A 20,783-nucleotide genomic window follows, 5' to 3' on the forward strand; every position below is an offset into this window, starting at 1 on the left:
GAAAAATAATGGAGTTGGCTGCTGAAGGGGGGAAAAAAAGTTAACTTTCTAGAATCCAATGGGTTGCAGGATCCGAGGCAACATGGTTTTCCTTAGCGTCCCTCCGGACCAGCCCAGAATGTGACTGATGGGTTGTGTACGCCTTCCAGTAGGTGGAGACTGAGAAAAAAAACTGACTCTAGCGAGCCAGTAAGAGCCCTTACCAGCTAGAGAAAGATCCAGTAATCTGTCTCCAGCAGGTGGTGAGCCCTTCAGTCTCTTACTTTATTTCTATTCTGTAGTTCTTGTCTGTTTCTGTGCAAAAAAAAAAATCTGGTTTTTGAGGCAGAGGTCCGTGGCCTCGGGGGTGTCACACTCAGGAGGCCGAGTCCCTCTCCCCATTCCCTCCCTGATCCTTGCTGCTCCTTACAGTATATTATGGTTCTTGTTTTTAAAAAAAAAAAAAATTCTCATTCTCTTCAGGGGAAGAGTTTTGAGCTGGGGAGAGGCAGCCATTATGGATAAAGACTAGAGAGTCCAGCTGGCCTGCTGCTGCTGTGCTGTGCTGTTTTGTGTTTTAAAAAATGAGCAGTGCAGCTCCTGTTCTCCCTAGGGTCTGTCTTGCGGTCAGCAGATCAGCTGCTTACTATGTCGGAGAAGGTCCGCCGCTGCTCCATTTGTCAGCGGCGGGGGCTGGGAGTGTCGGGGGTTTGTAAATACTGTACCGCTGCTGAGGAGGGGGGGGGTCTGGTTTGGCCGTTCCTCCTGCGGTCGCATCTCCCTCACTCTCTGGTCCTGTTTTGGCTGGAAACGCCACCATGTTGGCTTCCTTCGTTGCCGGCGGTTCCTCAGGCTCCTCTCATTATAGGACCTTTTGTCGGCCAGTATTTTGCCCGTTTTGGCATCGGGCGAAAGGGGTTTTCCTCCGGAGTTTGTGGTACAGATGTACGAAGCTTTTCTGCTCCACAAAGCTGCTCCTGCGGATTTTCCAGGCAGTAGATTATTGGACAGTGTCTCTGTGGCCAAAAAACAGCCTAGATTCCTGGAGGGGACTGAGCAGGATTTGTCCTGTTTTCTAGATCAGGAGATGCCACCCTTAGAGGAGGAGGCATGGTCCCCTGAGGAGTATTCTGCTGAGCAGGATCAGGCAGAAGAGGGTGAGGTATCTCTGCCTGTGGGGGAAGATCCTTCGGTTGTAAGGATCTTTCATAAAGATGACCTTCAGGAGCTTATCTCACAGGTTTCTTCTACTTTGCGTTTCGATGACCAAGATGCCCAAGCGGTTGAGCCTAGAAAGGTGGATTTGTTGCTTAAGGGCATTCGCAGAGCTGGGAAGTCTTTTCCTATGCATCAGGATATTAGAGATATTATCCAGGCTCAGTGGGAAGGTCGTGATTCTGCTTTTAGGCTTGCGAGATCTATGGTCAGGCTTTATCCGGTTCCTGACTTGAATAAAGAGCTTTTGCGCGCCGCCCCCCCCCCCCCCCCCCCCCCCCCCCCCTAGTAGTGGATGCGGTGGTTTCCGTGGTTAAGCGCAACACTGTCCCGGTAGATGGTGGTACAGCTTTACAAGATCCTCAGGATCACTGTATTGATTCCTTGCTAAAGAATTCTTTTGATGTGTCTGTTCTGGCAGTACAGGTCTTTGGTAGCAAGAGCTTGTTTCTGCTGGTTCAAAAGAATGTTGGACCGTTCTTCTGATGATCTTTCAGCTATTGATAATGAAGTGGCAAAGTTGGAAAGGGGCTCAGCTTTTTTGGCAGATGCTCTTTATGATTTGCTTCGGGCTTCTTCTAAGTCCATGGCTCTCTCTGTTGGCGGCCCGTCGTACGCTTTGGCTGCGTGGTTGGTCGGCGGATGTGGCTTCCAAGTCCAAGCTTAGTAAATTTCCCTTTAAGGGTTCTTTTCGTTTGGAGAGGAATTAGACAAGCTCGTGAATAGCCTCGGTGATGCTAGAGTTCCTAGGTTGCCAGAGGATCGTCCAAGAGAATCTGGTCATGGCAATTTCTCAGGTCATGCTAGAGGCCCTGATTTTTGTCGTTTTCAGTCTGGGAAAGTTTTCCAAGGGCAACGCTCTAGATTTTTCCAAAGGACTCAGTCCTTTCGAGGAGGGCGTAGAGGAGGTCGAGACGCAGGGGGTTCTCTTTCCTCCTCTTCACGTCCTCAACAATGAAGGTGTGCAGGCCCAGCCTCTAGTGGGTGCTCGGTTGGCGCAGTTTCAGGAGAGGTGGGCCCAGATTACTTCGGACCAGTGGGTCTTAGAGGTTATTCAAGATGGGTACGCATTAGAGTTTGCTCACCCTTTGTCAGATGCTTTCCTAGGATCCCCTTGCCATTCTCGCGTCAAGGCCCGAGCCGTCAGGCAGACTCTCAGCAGACTTCTGGACCTTCGAGCCATTTGTCCTGTTCCATTAGAGCAGTGCCAAGGCCGTTACTCCATTTACTTTTTAGTGCCCAAAAAGGAGGGTTCCTTCTGAGTTTGGATCTCAAGGTGCCCTCCTTTCGTATGGAGACTTTGCGGTCCGGTCCTGAGAATTCCTCACGTCTCTCGATCTTACAGAAGCATATTTCCACATTCCTATTTGTCCTGCTCATCAACATTTCCTTCGTTGCAGTGCTAGGTCACCATTTTCAGTTTCGGGCTCTTCCCTTCGGTCTTGCGACTGCTCCTCGTACGTTTACCAAGGTCATGGTAGTTGTAGCTGCGGCTCTCAGAACAGAAGGCATTTTGGTCCATCCTTACTTGGACAATTGGTTGATCCGGGCAATGTTCAGGTGACTGCTCGGGTAGTAGAATTTTTGCAGACCCTAGGTTGGTTAGTCAATATGAGAAAGAGCCATCTTTAGCCTACTCAGTCGTTAGAGTATCTGGGAGTTATGTTCGACACAAAGCAAGGTCGCGTATTTCTTCCGTCAGCTCGGGTACTCAAGTTGCAGGCTCAGATTCGGCAGTTCTTGCAGTATCCCTGTCCGTCATCTTCAGGTTCTGGGGTCCATGGTGGCAGCAATCGAGGCGGTTCCGTGGGCCAGAGCTCACATGAGGACTCTCCAGCTGTCCATTCTGTCCAGATGGTCGTCCCAGACGGATTCTCTTCATCAAATATTTCACTCCAAGTGAAGACCAGTCTTCGATGGTGGCTTCGAGAGGCCAGTGTGACCAAAGGTATGCCTCTAGATCAGCCCAGTTGGACGGTGGTGACAGATGCCAGTCTCCAGGGCTGGGGAGCTCACTGTCGGGGGCAGTTTGCTCAGGGTCTATGGTCACATCAGGAGACGTTACTCTCCATCAACCTGTTAGAGACCAGAGCGATTTGTCTGGCGCTCCAGAGGTTTCTTCATCTTCTGAGAGGCCAGGCAGTCCAAGTGATGTCTGACAATGCCACCGCAGTAGCTTATATCAGTCGGCAAGAAGGGATGAGGAGTTTGCCTCAGGAGCGGGAGGCGTCTCTACTGCTTCAGTGGGTGGAGATCCGTTTAGAAGCGTTATCAGCGGCTCACGTGGCAGGAATGCTAAATGTTCAGGCGGATTTTTTCCGCCGTTACTGGCTCGATACCGGAGAGTGGTCGCTAAGCGAGGTGGCATTTCGGCAACTGGTCAATCGCTGGGGGTCTCCCACTGATGGATCTATTTGCCTCCGCCGGCAATGCAAAGCTTCCTCTGTTCTTCAGTCGTCGCAAGGATCCAAAAGCGTAGGGTGTGGATGCTCTTCTTCAATCCTGGCCAGCCGGTCTAATGTATGCTTTTCCTCCATGGCCTCTGATAGGGCGTCGACTTCGGAAAGTCGAGACTCACAGGGGACGTCTGATTTTGGTGACACCGGATTGGCCTGGAAGGCCATGGTATGCTGACCTTCGGTGTCTTCTGGTGGATCTTCCCGTCAGACTTCCGGTCACGCAAGATCTGTTGTCTCAGGGTCTGGTCGTTCATCCGGATCTGGATCGATTTTGTCTTACAGCCTGTCTCTTGAGAGGGCTAAGCTGATTGAGAGGTTATTCCCCTCAGGTCATTGCTACTATGCTTCGCTCTCATCGCCATTCTTCTACTTTGAATTATATCCTTACCTGGAAGATATTTGAGGACTGGTGTAAAGAATGTAGCCTATCTCCTTTTAGGGCTTCGATTCCGCAGGTTTTGGATTTCTTGCAGTGGGGCTTTGACAAAGGCCTTGCTTTGGCTTCTCTTAAGGTGCAGATTGCGGCTTTGTCATGTTTTCTTGGTCGTATCCTAGGGAGGTCTCTAGCTAGTCATCCGGATGTGGTGCGTTTTTTGAGGGGGGTTAATCGCCGTCCCCCCTCTATGTTCTTTTCCTCGTTGGGATTTGAATCTGGTGCTTACGGTTCTTACTAAGCCTTCCTTCGAGCCTTTGTCATCCTGTACTCTGAAGGACTTGACTCTGAAGACAGTATTTTCTGTTCAGATTGAGTAGTGTTGCGGCCAGTTCCTTCCTCCCTTTCCAAGGTAGTAACTCGGTTTCATGTTTCCCAGCCGGTGGTGTTGGCTGTGTTGGGTTCTTTTTCCGGCTCAGAGGAGCAGCGGCATTTGAAGATGTCAAGCGGGTGTTGAAGAACTATATTAAGTCTACTGATGACATTCGGCAATCTGATCGTTCTGATTGCAGAGGTGTGCAAAGGGTTCATGGCCTCTAAGCCCACTATTTCTTGTTGGCTTAAAGAAATGATTGCCTCAGCTTATCTTCCTTCTGGGAAACCTGTTCCAGAGCATGTTAAGGCTCACTCTACAAGAGGTCAGGCAGCCTCTTAGGCAGAGCGTTGTCTGGTGCCTCCGGAAGATATTTTTAGGGCGGCGACGTGGTTGTCTTTGTATTCTTTTTCAAACCACTACCGTTTGGATGTCCTTAGTCGTCAGCAGATTGCTTTCGGAGTGCACGTTTTGTCGGCGGGGCTACTTGGGTCCCTCCCATAATTTCACTGCTTTGGTACTTCCCATCAGTCACATTCTGGGCCGGTCTGGAGGGATGCTAAGGAAGGGTAAATTAGGCCTTACCTGCTAATTTGCTTTCCTTTAGTCCCTCCGGACAGGCCCAGATCCCTCCCTTCTGGTATCTGTGTTTCAGAGGTTACAAGTTCTTTGTTGGAGCTGTGTTGCTAGTTTATTTCTGTATTAAATAAAAGAAATGTTTTCTGGTTTACTAAATGTCCTCTTTGAAGGACTGTGATATGTTTGGAGGCACTTACCCTATGTTGGCAATGTGCCGATGGCTGCTCAGGTTTTTGGATGGCACAGTTTGTGTTTCTTCTATGGCTTTACTTCTGCTTTGGTACTTTATTACTGGATCTTTCTGTAGCTGGTAAGGGCTCTTACTGGCTCGCTAGCGTCTTTCTTTTTTTTTTTTTTTTTTTCTCAGTCTCCACCTGCTGGAAGGTGTACACAACCCATCAGTCACATTGTGGGCCAGTCCGGAGGGACTAAAGGAAAGCAGATTAGCAGGTAAGGCCTAATTTACCCTTATCGAAGGAAAATCCTTCCAAACACATCTGATTTCTTTGACAAGATGACCAAAGAACTGAATAAAGGACATGCACTAGATGTAATCTACTTGAGTTTTAGCAAAGCCTTTGATGCAGTTCCTCACAGAAGGCTCATGACTAAGCTGAGAGGGCTAAGCTTGACCCAAAGTGATGAACTGGATTGGAAACTGGTTGACTGGATGACAGAGGGTAGTGGTAAATGGAATCTGCTTGGAGGAAAGGAAGGTGAGTAGTGGAGTGCCTCATGGGATATTGGGGCCGATTCTGTATTTGTGAGACACTGCTGAAGGGTTAGAAGGAAAAGTTTGCCATTTTGCAGATGACACAAAGATAGCCAATAGAGTGGATATCCCGGAGGGAGCAGAAGCCATGAAAAGAGATCTCCAAAAATAAGAAGAATGGTCAAAGGTCTGGCATTTAAATTTTAATCTCCAATTCATAAGTACAGAAAAAAAAACTATAACATACGTCAATCACACCACAGCCAAACCACACATTAATATGCTATGTATAATTTTTGAGTGGAGAAAAGTGCTCAGTTCAAACGTATCTGAAGGAGAGCATCCTCTATCTCATGTTCTCAGAAAACCACACATCTGACACCTGTTAAAGCAAGGAAACCAGAGGATAAACCACTGACTTGCACACGGGGAGTGTCATCAAAAGTGTTCTTTATTATGGCACCAGAAAGACCTGACATGGGGCTGTTTCAGCAGAAACATCGCCTGCCTCAAAGGTCAGATACAACAGTACTTGAAGCCGGCGGAAAGTGTTACACACAGTGCCTTGATAAAATGGCTCTAAATTAAGCAGAATTAAGGATAAGCAAAGCTGCAACTGTGTTCAGACTCTGTTGCGCCAAAAATGCCACTGCAACAGTTCCAAAGAAACTTTATCTGTTATGTTACTATGTAAAACTACCCCAGCTACACTCCCCACCCCAACAGTCTTATGTTTTAAAACACCCCTTGCAACTGTCCCAGGTACCAAAACGACCACCCTTCCAATTGACCCATCACCACCCCAAGCTGGTTCCAAAATATTCCCTGCAACTGCCCCAACCATTGTCATACTGGGTTAGACCAGAGGTCCATCGTGTTCCCAGCAGTGGCCATGTCTGGTCACAGTACCTGGTAGAATCCTAAAAAGTAGCAAGAATTAATGCTACCTATCTCTAGGCATAAGCAGTGGCTTTCTCCAGGTCTGCTTTATCAGTTTCTTCCAGAAAGTTGTCTGAACTTTTTTTTTTTTTTTTTAGACCAAGTTACATTAACTGCTTTTACGCACATTTTCTGGCAGTAAATTCTAGAGCTTCATTGTTCATTGATTGAAAAAAATATATAGGTTTTCTCAACTTTGTTTACATATACTACTTGGCAACTTCATAGCCTTTATACTTTTTGAAAAATTAAACATTCGTGTTTATCCAGTCACTCATAATTTTATAGATTTTCCATCATATCTCCCCTCAGTTGTCTTTTCCAAGCTAAAGAACCTTAACCTTTTTAGCCTTTCCTCACATGAGGAGGTCATCCCCTTTATCATTTTGGTCCCTCTTCTTTGAACTTTTTCTAATTCCTCTATCTTTTTAAAAATATAGCAACCAGAATTTGAACGCAGTACTCGAGGTGAAGTCACATCATGGAGCGATACAGGGAAATTATAGTATTCTTTGTCTATATACCATCCCTTTCCTAATAATTCCTAGCATCCTGTTTGCTTTTTTTGGTCACTGCTGCGCACTGGGCAGAAGGTTTCAGCATATTGTCTATAACGACACCTAGATCTTTTTCTTGGATGCTGTTTCCCAAGGTGAACCCTAACATTGGGTAACTGATTTGGATTCTTCTTCTCAGTGTGCATCACATTGCATTTGTCCACATTAAATTTCATCTGCCATTTGGATTCCAGCCTTCCAATATGGTATTCCTGTAGTTTTTCACAGTCTGCATGTATTTTAATAATAATAATTTGAATGGCTTTGTGCCATCTGCAAACTTAATCATTTGTTCCAATTTCTAGATCATTTATAAATGTTAAATAGCACTGGTCCCAGTACAGATCCCTGCAGCATTTTACTATTTACCCTCCTTCATTGAGAGAAAAGTGCCATAGCAGCAATTGTGTACCTTTCATAATTTTACAAATGGCTTTGAAATGTTCATTAAAAATACAGTATTTAAAGGGGAATTCATACCCTTCTGAGGGAACCATCATAGGAAAGATAGGTTATGAGGAAGGCAGGAAGTGAAGGTCTTGACATTCTCTATTAAGTAGCATAAACTGGCCACATGCTTGGGTGATGTCCTCCCATATTAACTATAGGAATTTGTTTTTAGAGTTCAGAAAAACCTAGGATAGGAGGATGCACAAGAGTTCCACCCAGACATTACCTTAGAGTTCCCTCTGATTTGCCTGAGCTGTAGCACAAGTACAGTTCTATACTAGTAGCATCCATCTTCTAGTTAATAATGTTGAATGCAAGTTTCACCTCATTTTGCATTCATCATTTTTTCCCCACCACCTTGTATCTTCCCTCTTTGGGGAGGGGGGTAAAGGTTTTCCCTCATCCTATTGCTTTGTTCAAATGTTAAATTTGACTTGACAGGCTTGTTCACCAGTCAGTGCTTCAAAAGGTGCATGTACAACTGAGAAATGTCTAGAGACCGGACCATGATGATGTAAATTGTTTTCATTGTTTCTTGTTGCAGAGCTCAATTAAAATCTTTAAAGATGGAAACATTCTGTTTCTCATCATTGATTACCCCTTCAGCTGTGGAGAGAAGTGTCTTTTAGTAGGCCAAAAGCCCTTGTCCTACTAAGGAGGGTAGAGGTTTCAATATTGTAAGAGTGAGTCGTTTTGAAGGAGTTATGTTCCCCAAGATGCCATTTTCTATTGTGTGGTATTCTATTCCCCCCCCCCCCCCCCCCCAAAACAACAAAAAAAAGCTTGATCCCAGTACAGTGCTGGGATCTTTGAGACAAAGCCACAGCTGCTTACACTTTTTGACTATGTACCAAACAATTGCTTAAAGCAGTAAACAAATCAACACCGGAGAAGCTGTCTGTTCTCAGTGCTGAAAGATATGGTGCTGAATGTTTTGTCAAATGCAACGTCTACATCTGACACCACAAGTAGTACACCTTGTGCCAGAGATTGCTGGTGCAGTCATAGTACAGTGCTTAGTTTCTGCTTGCTAAAAATATCTGGGCAAGCAGCGCTCCTCCTCCTTCCACATGACTTGTCACCTGGTTCGTCTTTGGTAGCCACAGATATTAAAGGAATGGGTTCATCTGATGTTAAGATGGAATGTTGAACACCTTTTAGACCTTCCTCATATATTCTGAATAATTCAAGAGCAGTCCTATTTTTGGTGATTTGCATTACAAACACTCCTGGGAGGACAGGGAAGAGAACAGGGCTGCCCTTGAAGGAGTAGCCTAGTGGTTAGAGCTGCAGATTTTCATCCTGGGGAACTGGGTTCGATTCCCACTACAGTTCCTTGTGACTGAGCAAGTCACTTAACTCTCCATTGCCCCAGGTACTGAATAAGTACCTGAATATACTAGTAAACCGCTTTGAATGTAGTTTCAAGAAACCCCACAGAAAGGTGGTATATCACATCCCATTCCCTTTCCCCTTTGGCTACTCTGCCTAGAAGTATTTCATAGCCTGAGGATTTTTTTTTTCTAAACCAGTGAAATTCAGAAAATGGCAAGAGAGGCACCTACACTCCAGGAAGAGAAAGGAGCTGAAGACATATAATATAATGTCCCAATGGAAGCTGTGGGAGTGTTTGTGCACAGGCATTTGTGCAAGAAGTTCAATTAAGACTATGGCATCTCAAATATATTGGTGGCAAGAAAACTGGGCTTGAAATAATAGCATACAGTTTGAGGTTTGAAAGAGTCCAGGCAAAAAGATCAAATACTACTCTAGTACCCCACCCCAGAAAGATGCCAACACACTGGATCTCACTGGAAAGTTATTGTTCAAAGATTCCATGTGCACTATAGGATAGCAGTGCATTATTGCCTACAAAAGTTAAGATATTTGTAAATGCTGTCCTTCATGCTGACAAATTCTTGTATCAGCTATCCAGCGTGGAGGAGTGTGCAAATTACTTAATTACTTAAGTTTTTTTTTATTTTTTTTTTATTGTTATACAAGTACCGTCCTCCTCTAGTGAGAGGAGACCGATGGGATTTGCAGCAACTTACCTTGGAGAGGGCATTCACAAATGAGTAGTTGATGCTTGCTTTTACTGAAGGAAAAGTTTTTGGGAACAAAGTGAAGGAGATGGTGGTTCTCCCCCTCCTTTTTTTTTTTTTTTTAATAAAGCCCTGCTGCTGATTCAGAAAGCAGCCTCCAAGAGCTTGATAAATAAAGGGCAGCCAACTATAGCCTTACTACAGCCTTAAGGTTTTAGTTTTAGAAAATGGTATAGCCCTGTGGTTCCCAAACCTGGTCCTGGAGGCACCCCAACCAGTCAGGGTTTTAGGGATACCCACGTTAAATATTCATGAGATTTGCATGTACTGCCTCCACTTCATGCAAATCTATCTCATGAATATTAATTGTGGGTATACTGAAAACTTGACTGGCAGGGATGCCTCCAGGACTTGGTTTAGGAACCACTGGTATAGCCACTCCTTGCACAGAGTACAATATTGAGGGACAGATTAATATTTTAATTTTAAAAATAAGTCAAGAGTATCGGCTGCATGTCAGTGTACCTGAATGTAATTCACCTTGAGCTACTACTGAAAAAGGTGTGAGCAAGATTATAATAAATACTTCCGCGGTCAAATCAAATCCCATTTGTATTTTCAAACTGGATGACTCCTAGCAAAGACAACTGCAGAAGGAGTGGCATACCCTGCTTATGAGAGAGTAGTGATCCAAAATCTAGAAATCATTTAATTCTGGAGAAATTGGGAGGTTGATGTGGGTATTGGACCTGAGAGGTTGAAAACGTGTGTGTGCTCTGAAAGGAGTTCAAGATAAGTAACTTAGACCACTCTCCCCTTCCTTGGATGCAAGCCAGTGATCTATCATCTGCACCAAAGATTTCTCCATAATAAGCAGCATCTGCTGTCAAAGCTGCGTACTTTGTACTCTGCACAGTGCTGACATAGTGATAGGGGAATAGTCGCCCACCTTGGGAGAATGGAACTCGGGGGGTTTTTTTTTTCCCCCTTATCTAGGTGCCTTTTTTGGTGAAAGTAGAGGTCAGACAGGTGCTCTGAATTGATAGTTCAACTGCTGGTTTCACAATATATAATCCACATTCAACCTTGCTACCATCACATTAACTTTTGGTGCCTTAGTACTTGAGTAGAAAAGGCCTTCCTCCTGGATTGGAGAAGATCTCGGGATTGCAAGAAATCACAAACAAAATGCCTTCCTGAACTTGGTTTCTCATAGTGCTGTTCATTATGGCAACCATAGTTCACATGAGCCCTTATGTATGGCTCTGCATGCATCAGCTCCAGTGTGCACTCAAGTGACTTTGGGATTAATTGACATGTTACATTTCTCCCTTCGGTGATGAAAGACCCTCAGCAGCCTGATTCAGAAACTTGCATTCCAACAGCCTGTACACAAAGTGGTATTGAGCACCATATGAATGCCCCACTCTATCTCTTACCATCCAAGGAACTTGGATGTATTGGGAGAAATCAGATCAGTCATTTTGGAGCCAAGAGTGATCTTTGGAGTATTGAGAGCTTTTGCCAGCATGTTGTCTGGAAAGAAAATGTTATTTTAAACCACATGGGGCTGTGCTATATAAACAAATGAGAAGAAACTGGATTTCATATCTACTAGAAAGAAGGCACTAAACTATTTAATGTCTTGTTGAATGCTCCTTAGTCTCAATTTGCTTTATACATTTTTTTCCATATTCCAGTCTAAAGATAAAATTAAGAATTGTATTATAAAGGTTTCCCCTCTTTCCCCCCCCCCCCCTTTTTTTGCTGGTGTATGGTACATCTTCAGTGTGAAGGAACAATTGAAAATATTCAAAAGGTGGTTATAAAATCAAGACAACTTTTTCTTAAGTCTTTACATTCTGTTATAATAAATCCAAATTGTCTTTCAAAAATTGCCTTATGGCCCATGGATCAGTCTGCATGTGTTCAAGTACAGTAGGATACAGTTTTAATGCTTATCACACTGCAAATTTTGCAGACACTTATCCTAAATGATCCATGACTGTTGTTGCTTTCCAGACATTGCCACTTTCTCCCATTTGTGTAGAGGTATTTAATGCTATACTTACCTGGGGGGGGGGGGGGGGGTTTATCACCCTGTCCCAACGATTCTAGTTTAATGCTGTCTTCAATAGGTTAGCCCACCTGCTGCTGAAAACTCATCTTCTTTGATAGATGAACACCATCTCTGCCCAGCAGCTCTTAGGAAAAGCATCCTATGGTCCAGGAAGCAAAATGCTCTTGACACTATCTGTGCAGCCACATATTCAGGATGCAAACATCTATGCCTTGGTCTTTACCCTCAACAGGGAGGATCGACGGGAACACCACCTGTGTACCTGTCTGCTTTACCCTCTCTCCTAGAGCTATAGTCACTTTTGATAGATTTGGATGGGTACTTAACAGTATCAATGTGCCACTATGGATGAGCAGTATTGGATAATAGTCATTAGGCTTGACGAGTCTCTGCAAGCTCTCTAATTTTGGCACCTGCCAGACAGCACACCTCCCCGGACATCATGTCTGGTCAGTAGATGGATGCCTCTGTACTCCTTAGGAGAGAATCACCAACCACCACTACCGTTCACATCTTAGTGATCACTGATCCAGCAACTTTGGAAATTTCGAGCTTTAATTGGTGGAGAAGATTTGCATGCCTACTATCGCCATTGAATGGTAATCTCATGCATGTTCATTTGGGATACTAAGAAAACATAGCCCATTGGTTGCCCTTAAGGTTTGAGAGTTAATACCACCGGCTAATGGAATCTCCTGATTTTCCAGCATTAAGGAACAATGCTCCCATCTGATCACTAATGGCATGGATGTTGAATGCACATCAGTATCATTGTTCTTAAGAGATGAATATTGCAGCTTTTTAAGACTGTATGTATAAATATAATAAAGTAAAATGGGAAAGATTATATTGTGGTCAAGAAAACTATTGCCCATTTATCTGATCTCTGCAGAACCTGGTCCTTCATCTTTCATCTGGTCAGAATTACCTCTTTAGTGAAAGTGTACCTTGACAAAATAAGTGTACCATAGTCACTGGGGAAACCATGTATAACTTATTATTATCCAAGTACACAAAGGGGAAAAACCACCTGTACCATAGGACCTCAATGTGATTTTTTTTTTTTTTTTTTGCTTCACTGTTGAAACCACTTTTTAAACCCATGCAAACAGCACAGATGAAATACTTTGCCTGGCAAGTTTTTTTTTTTTTGTAGCAGCACTCATTTTGGCAAGAAGAATGTGAGCTTAAAACATTCATATCTTTCAGCATATCTGCAATTCTTCCATAGTGTGGTAGTCCTTTGAGCCTGACCTAAGTTGTTCATTTTTATTATTATTTATAACAAAGGTGTTAATAGCTTTTCAGATTGACCATTCATGGTGGTTGTAGCTTTTGATTCCAAAAAGACACTTCCTTTCAAAAGTACAGGTCCTGAGCACTATGGATTGTGTAAGAATGTTAACTTAGCATATGCAGAGGATACAGCCACATCACCAGGCTGCCTGCTTCCTGTGACCCTTTACAAGTTAGGATTTGCAGTAGCTTAAAGAATTTTATCAAACTGGTTATTAGTCTGGGTATCCCACTGTTTTAGTTTAGCAGGATTGCAATTAAAAGTGAAAGCACATCAGGTGAAAGCCATAGCTACATTGGTAGCTCATCTTTGTTCAGTTTCTGATGAAGAAATATTTAGAACTGCACGTGATTTGTTCACATCTTGATATCCAGCGACTGTCTGAACAGTTAATAGCATCTCAAAGGGACACTGTTTTTGAACAAGCAGGCCTTTTCAGAATCAGCTTCCTCCACAGTTTTCTGTCACCCTAAAAATCTGGAAGTGAAAGGCATATAGAGCTGCCCTCAGCTATGGAATTCTGCGCTGGTGTGGCTGATTCATCCTTCTTGTTGATGGAGAGAGTAAATATAATGAGTTCTTCATAAACTACTGGATAAATCAGACACACACACCTGCTCATCTTCCTGAGCTCTGTATTTAGATTTAGGGGATTTGTGAGGTAGTAGCCATGAATGAAGTTCTGTACATGTTGAGAAAAGTTATGTTTTTATTATATGTCAATTGCCATAGGATGTCATCACCTGCTTGTGTCTGATTTATCCTGCTGTCTGTAGAGAACCACGATTACAGGTAAGCAGCATTTTCTGATTTATTGTTTCTAAGTATAATAGAAATAAAAGCAGAGAAAAATGAGAAGGAGCCTGCTTTAAGTGGGAAAGGAACATGCTTATTTTGTCTCTTCATGAATGCAAACTGAGTGAATTTAGCATACATTAAGGGCATTCTTAAATTGTAGTAGTGCAGAACCAATCGTCTTCAAAATCAGTTTGTCTTTGGTCTTCATTCCGAGTCAACAGGTCAGGTGTTCAGGATATCCCAAATGCATATGCATGAGACAGGTTTGCATACAATGAAGGTAATAGGCATGCAGGTCTCATGCATATTCATTAGAGGTGTCCTGAACACTTGACCCGTCAGTGACCCTCTAGAACTGGGAGTGAAGGATATAAGTAGCACCCTGTTGATCAACTGTCTACCTCAAATTTGTCTCATGACTGCTAATCGCTATGTGAAATGCATCTGTCATGAGGACCTAATACTGTTTATATTGGTTGCATTTTTTAAAAATTATCTGATTAAAAACATTTAACAGCAATGCCTCTTTTAGTTTTTATTGTATTCTTTCACAAATGTTTAGCAGTAATCTCTGTAATTCCAGTAAATTATAGGTAAATTGTGATTAGGTGGGGTAGAAACTACTACAAATTGTAGTTGAAACTAGACTGTCAAAGTTAATCTCACAAACCCGTTTAGAATTACAGTAAGTTCTAGATAAGGTAAGTGAATTTCTACAGTGAGTTTCTGTTAAAGCAGGCAACATGAAGCTTGCACCAAATCAAGGAACAGTAATTACACTGAAACTTTATCAGAATGCAAAACATGGTAGAAAATTTTTGTTCAAGGGATTTGTACTTGTTCCTGGTGAATGGGGAGATTGAAAACGATGAGAGCTTGTTCCTTAAGCTAATTGTGTTTTATCATACATTCAATGATTTGCTCAGAGTTTAGATGTGCTGTGAGCAAAGTGGCCTGTTCTGTTTTCATTGTTGCATCTTTGCATTGCTTAGCTTTTGCATCCACAACATCTTTGGAAGCCCTAGGTCAGCATTTTGATTTCTGCATCTCTGATAGGATGACAGAAGTAATATTTACTATTGATGGGTTGAGAAAGGGGAGGGAGCGTGTTGGAATATTTATACCCCATTTACAAGTTTTCTTCCCTGTACTTTGCAATACATTAGGTGGGGAATGGTATTGCTATGCATGTAGTTTTGTTTCCTAGCTGAGTTGCCTTTAGACTTAATCAGGTATATTACAGGAAGAGGTCAAGACTGCTTAATGCTAAGTCCAGACCAGAGTATGGTCTAAGGACCTCACAAGAAAGAGACATTAAGAGTGGCTCTTAATTGTGTGAGCGCTCCTTTCTGAGCACACATGGCTCTTTCCTTCCAAAGAATCATGAGCTCTGAAGTGTGGAAATGAATAAGCAGCATGGAGGGTATGGCTAGCTGAAACCCTGCCTTGTGTGCACAGCACTGCCACTCTCCCCCTCCTGAGTTGCCTCATTTGAACATTCCTGTAGTGGAGCTCTCAGTGCTTACCTAGTTTCTCTTTGGTCCATATACATTCTCTCCTACCTTTTCTAAAGTGTTCAGTGTGCCACAAGCATGCCATTCACTTGAAAAAGTTAGGAAACTGACAGTTTCAGATAAGAAAGTGGTACTCTTACCCACATGATTTGACTTCTGTTTTAAAATGAAATGTGTTGCATTAACAGTGCCTATTTTAAGTGATATATAGATATAAAATTTTCTGCCTTCTATGAGTAGTTAGCATGTATTCTGGATTTTCATGGTAAGAGGATGGGGTATTAAGGGTTTAGATCTAGTTGAGTTGTGCGAGAGGATTTGTCCTTGGATGACTGTATCTAACTGAATTATTCTTGGTGCTCCTTCAGAGATACATATTCATATGGAGATGGCCGAGATGTGAAGCGTGACCGCTCTCCAATTCGAGGTAGTCCCAAACGAGATGCCAGAGATTCCCGCGATGGAAGAGATTCTCGTGCTGTTCGGGATGCTAGAGATGTACATGATCCCAGAGATGTCAAAGATCCTCGAGATGTGCGTGATCCCCGAGATGTGCGGGATACCCGGGACCTCAGAGATCCTCGAGAGCTGCGGGATGCCCGGGACCTCAGAGATCCTCGAGAGCTGCGGGATGCCCGGGACCTCAGAGAAACTCGAGAGCTGCGGGATACCCGGGACCTCAGAGATACTCGAGAGCTGCGGGATACCCGGGACCTCAGAGATCCTCGAGAGCTGCGGGATCCCCGGGACCTCAGAGATCCCCGAGAGCTGCGGGACCCCAGGGATACTAGAGAGCTGCGGGACCCCAGGGAAGCTAGAGATCTGCGGGACCCCAGAGATCCTCTGTACGACAGGTATCGAGATGCAAGAGACTCCCGAGATCCCCTTTACAGGTATTTAGTAGTGATAGGTTTGAATTTATAGTTAACTTCTAGAGCTGGATAAGGCTTTTGAGTCAGGCTTGCTTTAGTCTGTCATAGCTCTATGCTGCCTGTATTCTGTCCCCACTACAGAATGGATCTGCAGCAGAATAGGCCATGAGGTTGCTGGATGTGCAGTAGTCCTTTGTCCTTGAGTTTTTTTTTTTTTTTTTTTTTAATCTTCAACCACTTGATTCAACTTTAAAATGAAAGTACAGGGCCGAAGAGGAGCAACCATGGGCACCAAAAATCATGCTCAGCACCACCTATAACTTTTGCTGCTGCTGCTGGAGTAAGCCATGAGGGTGTGGGAGAGGAAAGGTGTTAAAGGGAGATGGAAAACACCACTTAGGTACAAATGAAAGGGAAAAGAAACCAAATGGAACTGAAAAAAAAAAAGGAATAAATGGGGATAAATAAAGTTAAACAAAGTTAAGCTTTGTTTTGTGTAAGGTAATAGTCTGATCAGAAAAATAAAACAATTATGAAAAATTTATATTATGCTGATTTATGGAATAGTTTTAACTCTTAGAGGCAGATGCAGCAACCAAACGTAAAAAAATCTAAATCGTTAAAGTCCCTAACGATTTTAAAATAACGAAAAATGCACAAAAAAAAAAAGTCACACATGCTGAGATCGATATTGAAACGTACAATGTATCAAAGAATCACAATACACATCGTTAATCGGCCCCCAAATCATGCGCAGAGCAGCCAAGCGTTATGTTAGCTGCTCTGCGCATGCCACAAACAGTCAAAACACAGTCAAATCACAAGCACATGGCTCCCAAATCAAAACAAAAAAAAAAAAAAAGGGTCGGGAGGGGGCAAGGGCGCTCATCAGGAGCGTCCTGTACGGATGGCCTTGCCCCCCCCCCCCCCCCCCCCGCTGCTCCCCGCTTTCCGCCGCTCCCCCACCCCGAAAAAGCAAAATTCAAGCAGCCCCTGCCCCCCTCCCTTCCTCACTCTTCTGTCTCACCTCAGCTCCGCCTCCCGACATCCTCCGCCCTGTGCACCGCCCCCTTTTGTGGTCGTCGCCGCCATTCCCCTCCTCCATCGGGCCCCCCTCCCTCTTACCGGGCCCGTGCAGCGCCTCTCTCCTCTGTCCGAAGGCGCTGCACGGGCAAGAAGAAAGCTGATGCCTGCCTTCGGTCGCGCGTCTTTCTCCTGCTGCGCCCGCCCCTGTCTGACGTCAGTAACCTACGTAGGTTACTGACGTCAGGGGCGGGCGCAGCAGGAGAAAGACGCGCGACCGAAGGCAGGCATCAGCTTTCTTCTTGCCCGTGCAGCGCCTTCGGACAGAGGAGAGAGGCGCTGCACGGGCCCGGTAAGAGGGAGGGGGGCCCGATGGAGGAGGGGAATGGCGGCGACGACCCCAAAAGGGGGCGGTGCACAGGGCGGAGGATGTCGGGAGGCGGAGCTGAGGTGAGACAGAAGAGTGAGGAAGGGAGGGGGGCAGGGGCTGCTTGAATTTTGCTTTTTCGGGGTGGGGGAGCGGCGGAAAGTGGGGAGCAGCGGGGGGGGGGGGGCAAGGCCATCCGTACAGGACGCTCCTGATGAGCGCCCTTGCCCCCTCCCGATCCTTTTTTTATTTTTATTTTTTTATGTGTTTTCTGACGTCCTTTGGACCAATCACAGCGCTTTTAGCTCTGCTAATGCGCTGGGATTGGCTCAAAGTTTATTTTTTTCACTTAATGATTTTTCCTGGCACAGAGCTGTCCTAAAGAGAGGTCCAGACCTCTCGTTAGATTTCCTGCCTTTTTCCTGCGTAAAGGCAATCGGAAAAGGTTAGTGCATGTCGTTTCAATGGGGTTTTCACACTAATTGCTCATCTCCATTCCGTTTTCGTTAGCTGCTGGCTTCCTCGGTAAAAGCCCTTTGCATGCAACGGATCAAATTTTCCTCGTTGGAGAGTCATTAACAGCTCATTTAGCTTTAGTGCATCTGCCTCTTAGTTTCATAACACCAGCTTTTTTTATATATATATTTGTGTTTAATATATCTGACATTTCATAGAGAAAAGTACCGTATTCTCTCTAATAATCGCCTGGGCTGCTATTAGAAGTACTAGATTTTTTGACGTCTAGGTTGGGCTATTATTGGAGGCACTTCAGTTTTTTGGGAAGCCTGAATTTGGTGACACATAACAGCCAGCTGAAGTGTTAAACCATTTTTAATTATTGATATAAATGAGTGAAACGATACCTTGTTTTATAATATTGTAAGCGTGCTTTTTCATTATTTAAGCTAAATAGAGAAGGAAGGGGATTCAGGCTGGTACTGGAGGAGTGGTCTAGTGGTTAGGGTGGTGGACTTTGGTCCTGGGGAACTGAGGAACTGACTGAGTTCAATTCCCACTTCAGGCACAGGCAGCTCCTTGTGACTCTGGGCAAGTCACTTAACCCTCCATTGCCCCATGTAAGCCGCATTGAGCCTGCCATGAATGGGAAAGCGCAGGGTACAAATGTAAAAAAAAAAAGACCAGACACTCATTTGTATTTGGGTTTGCCATGTGAGAATAGACTGTTGTCGTGAAGATGGAATTGTCTCTGAAGCTTGTAAAATTGCTGGGCTGTCTTGGACAAAGCCTTTGAGGAATTATATTAGTATTGAATTTTGCATCACTTTGAACAGGAACAGTGAGAAATTGCCCTGCTGGGCTAAGAAATGGTATGTTTATATTGGTCCTGACTAGATCTCAGCCATGTAGTGGGGGTTGTGTTTCAGGAAGCTTTAAAGCTACTGTGGTCTGTCTTTATTACATTTAATATACCTCCTTTTTGGAGATCAAATGAAAACATGTACAAAAAATTTTTGAAAAAGGGAATACAAGCAGATCTCTATCATAAAGTAAGAAAGAATCAGTTATCCAAAAGAGAAAGCAAGGTTATACGCTCTTTCAAAAACTGTAATCTCACTACTGACTACAGCACACACATCTCTCAGAAGAGGGAAAATTTAATCAACTGTAAAAGCTGCTTCAAACAGAGTAGTCTTTGATGCAGCACAAAAAGCAGTGTAGGAATCTTCCAACTGAAGATGCCGTGGAAGAGGGTTTCAAAGGGCAGGTGCCAAAAAAAATAAAATTTTGAACTTCTGGTAGAGGCTCAGTGGGCTTTAGAAGGATAAGGGAGAACAAGTCTATTTAGATTTCAAAGAGTATGTGTACAGGTGAATATGGGATAAGTAGGATACCAGTATGCAAGACCTTATGAACTAAGGTCAGTATTTTAAATTGAATCCTATATTCTGTTGGTAACCTGTGTAGTTGCTTTAGTAATGGGGATGCGTGGTCATAGCACTTTGCCCGACAAGAGTATTCTAGCAGCAGTGTTTTGAAGGGTTTGTGATGTCTTAAGAATTGTCACATCTGCATAAATGTTACAATCTTATCTGGAATTAACATATGCGTAGAGACCAGATTCTCTGTGTACATTCTATGTAATTAAACAGCTCTTTGCAAAGAAAATAAAAACCCATTCTAAGTAGATTAGAAATTTGAAGTGAGCGAGAGAGTAATCAATCAAGAATAACGCCTAAGTAACAATAACATGTAACCAGGAGCACATCTATCCAAAAGTATTGGAGTCATTGACTGTAGTGAGGAAGTCCCCGAAATCCAGCTGGCCATTGTCTGGATTAAGTACAAGTAGATGTTCTTTTAACGAGTTGGCCACACTGTTGTAAAGGTTGAAGATCTATGGATTCACTAGAGATATAGTGAACAAGAAGAATGTCATCTGCATAGGAGAATGAACTAATACCATGAGTCTGGATCAAAACAGCTAAAGGACTTTATTTTATTTATATTTTTTTATTTATGAATTTTTCAATTTGATACAAGTATAACACTTGTTACAGAAAAACAGCCAATCGTAAATATTTAAAGCAACAAATTTAAACAGGAAATAAATTTAACAGCTTTCTTAGACCTCAAATAAGAGGGGGGAGTTACAAATAAGTGGAGATTTAAAGATACTATTACAGAAATAAACATAATGCGGTCTATGTGTGTAATTCGTCCCTCATCATTTTACTAAATCTGCATGTAGTTTCATATCCAGAAAGGATTTCAGCTGTTCTGGGTCATAAAATACATACTTTATCCCACTAAGCTTGACCAGGCATTTGCAAGGATATGCTAACAGAAATGAGCCACCTAACTTAAGAACATCCAGTTTCATTACCAAAAATAATTTTCTTCGTTCTTGAGTTACCTTAGTAACATCCGGAAATATCCACAATTTAGTTCCATAAAACGGTACCTTTGAATATTTAAAGTACAACTTTAATATTGTGTTAAAGTCTTGCTCAAACACCAGGGAAACCAAAAGGGTAGCCCTTTCCGGGACAATTTCAATAGAATTGCTGACAGATTGTTAAGATCTATACCATCCACTCCAAGACCATCTTTATTTCCTTCTTTTCCACCTAATCTTGTTTGCAAATAATATATTTTATTTATAGGGGGAATAAGTTCTTGAGGTATTTTC

At 43.4% G+C, this 20,783-nt stretch overlaps 1 protein-coding gene across 7 annotated transcripts in view; it reads left to right on the forward strand.

Annotated features, from left to right (window-relative positions):
- Positions 1-20,783, forward strand: part of NCOA5 (nuclear receptor coactivator 5) — a 133,405-nt gene that overhangs the window by 76,301 nt on the left and 36,321 nt on the right. For all 7 annotated transcript variants that reach the window (XM_030212925.1, XM_030212924.1, XM_030212928.1 and 4 more), the window contains one exon: positions 15,739-16,263. In XM_030212925.1, the coding sequence (XP_030068785.1) occupies positions 15,739-16,263 (525 nt within the window). The remainder of the gene's footprint in view (positions 1-15,738; positions 16,264-20,783) is intronic.

Source organism: Microcaecilia unicolor, chromosome 8, assembly GCF_901765095.1.
Source record: "Microcaecilia unicolor chromosome 8, aMicUni1.1, whole genome shotgun sequence".
Lineage (NCBI taxonomy): Eukaryota > Metazoa > Chordata > Amphibia > Gymnophiona > Siphonopidae > Microcaecilia > Microcaecilia unicolor.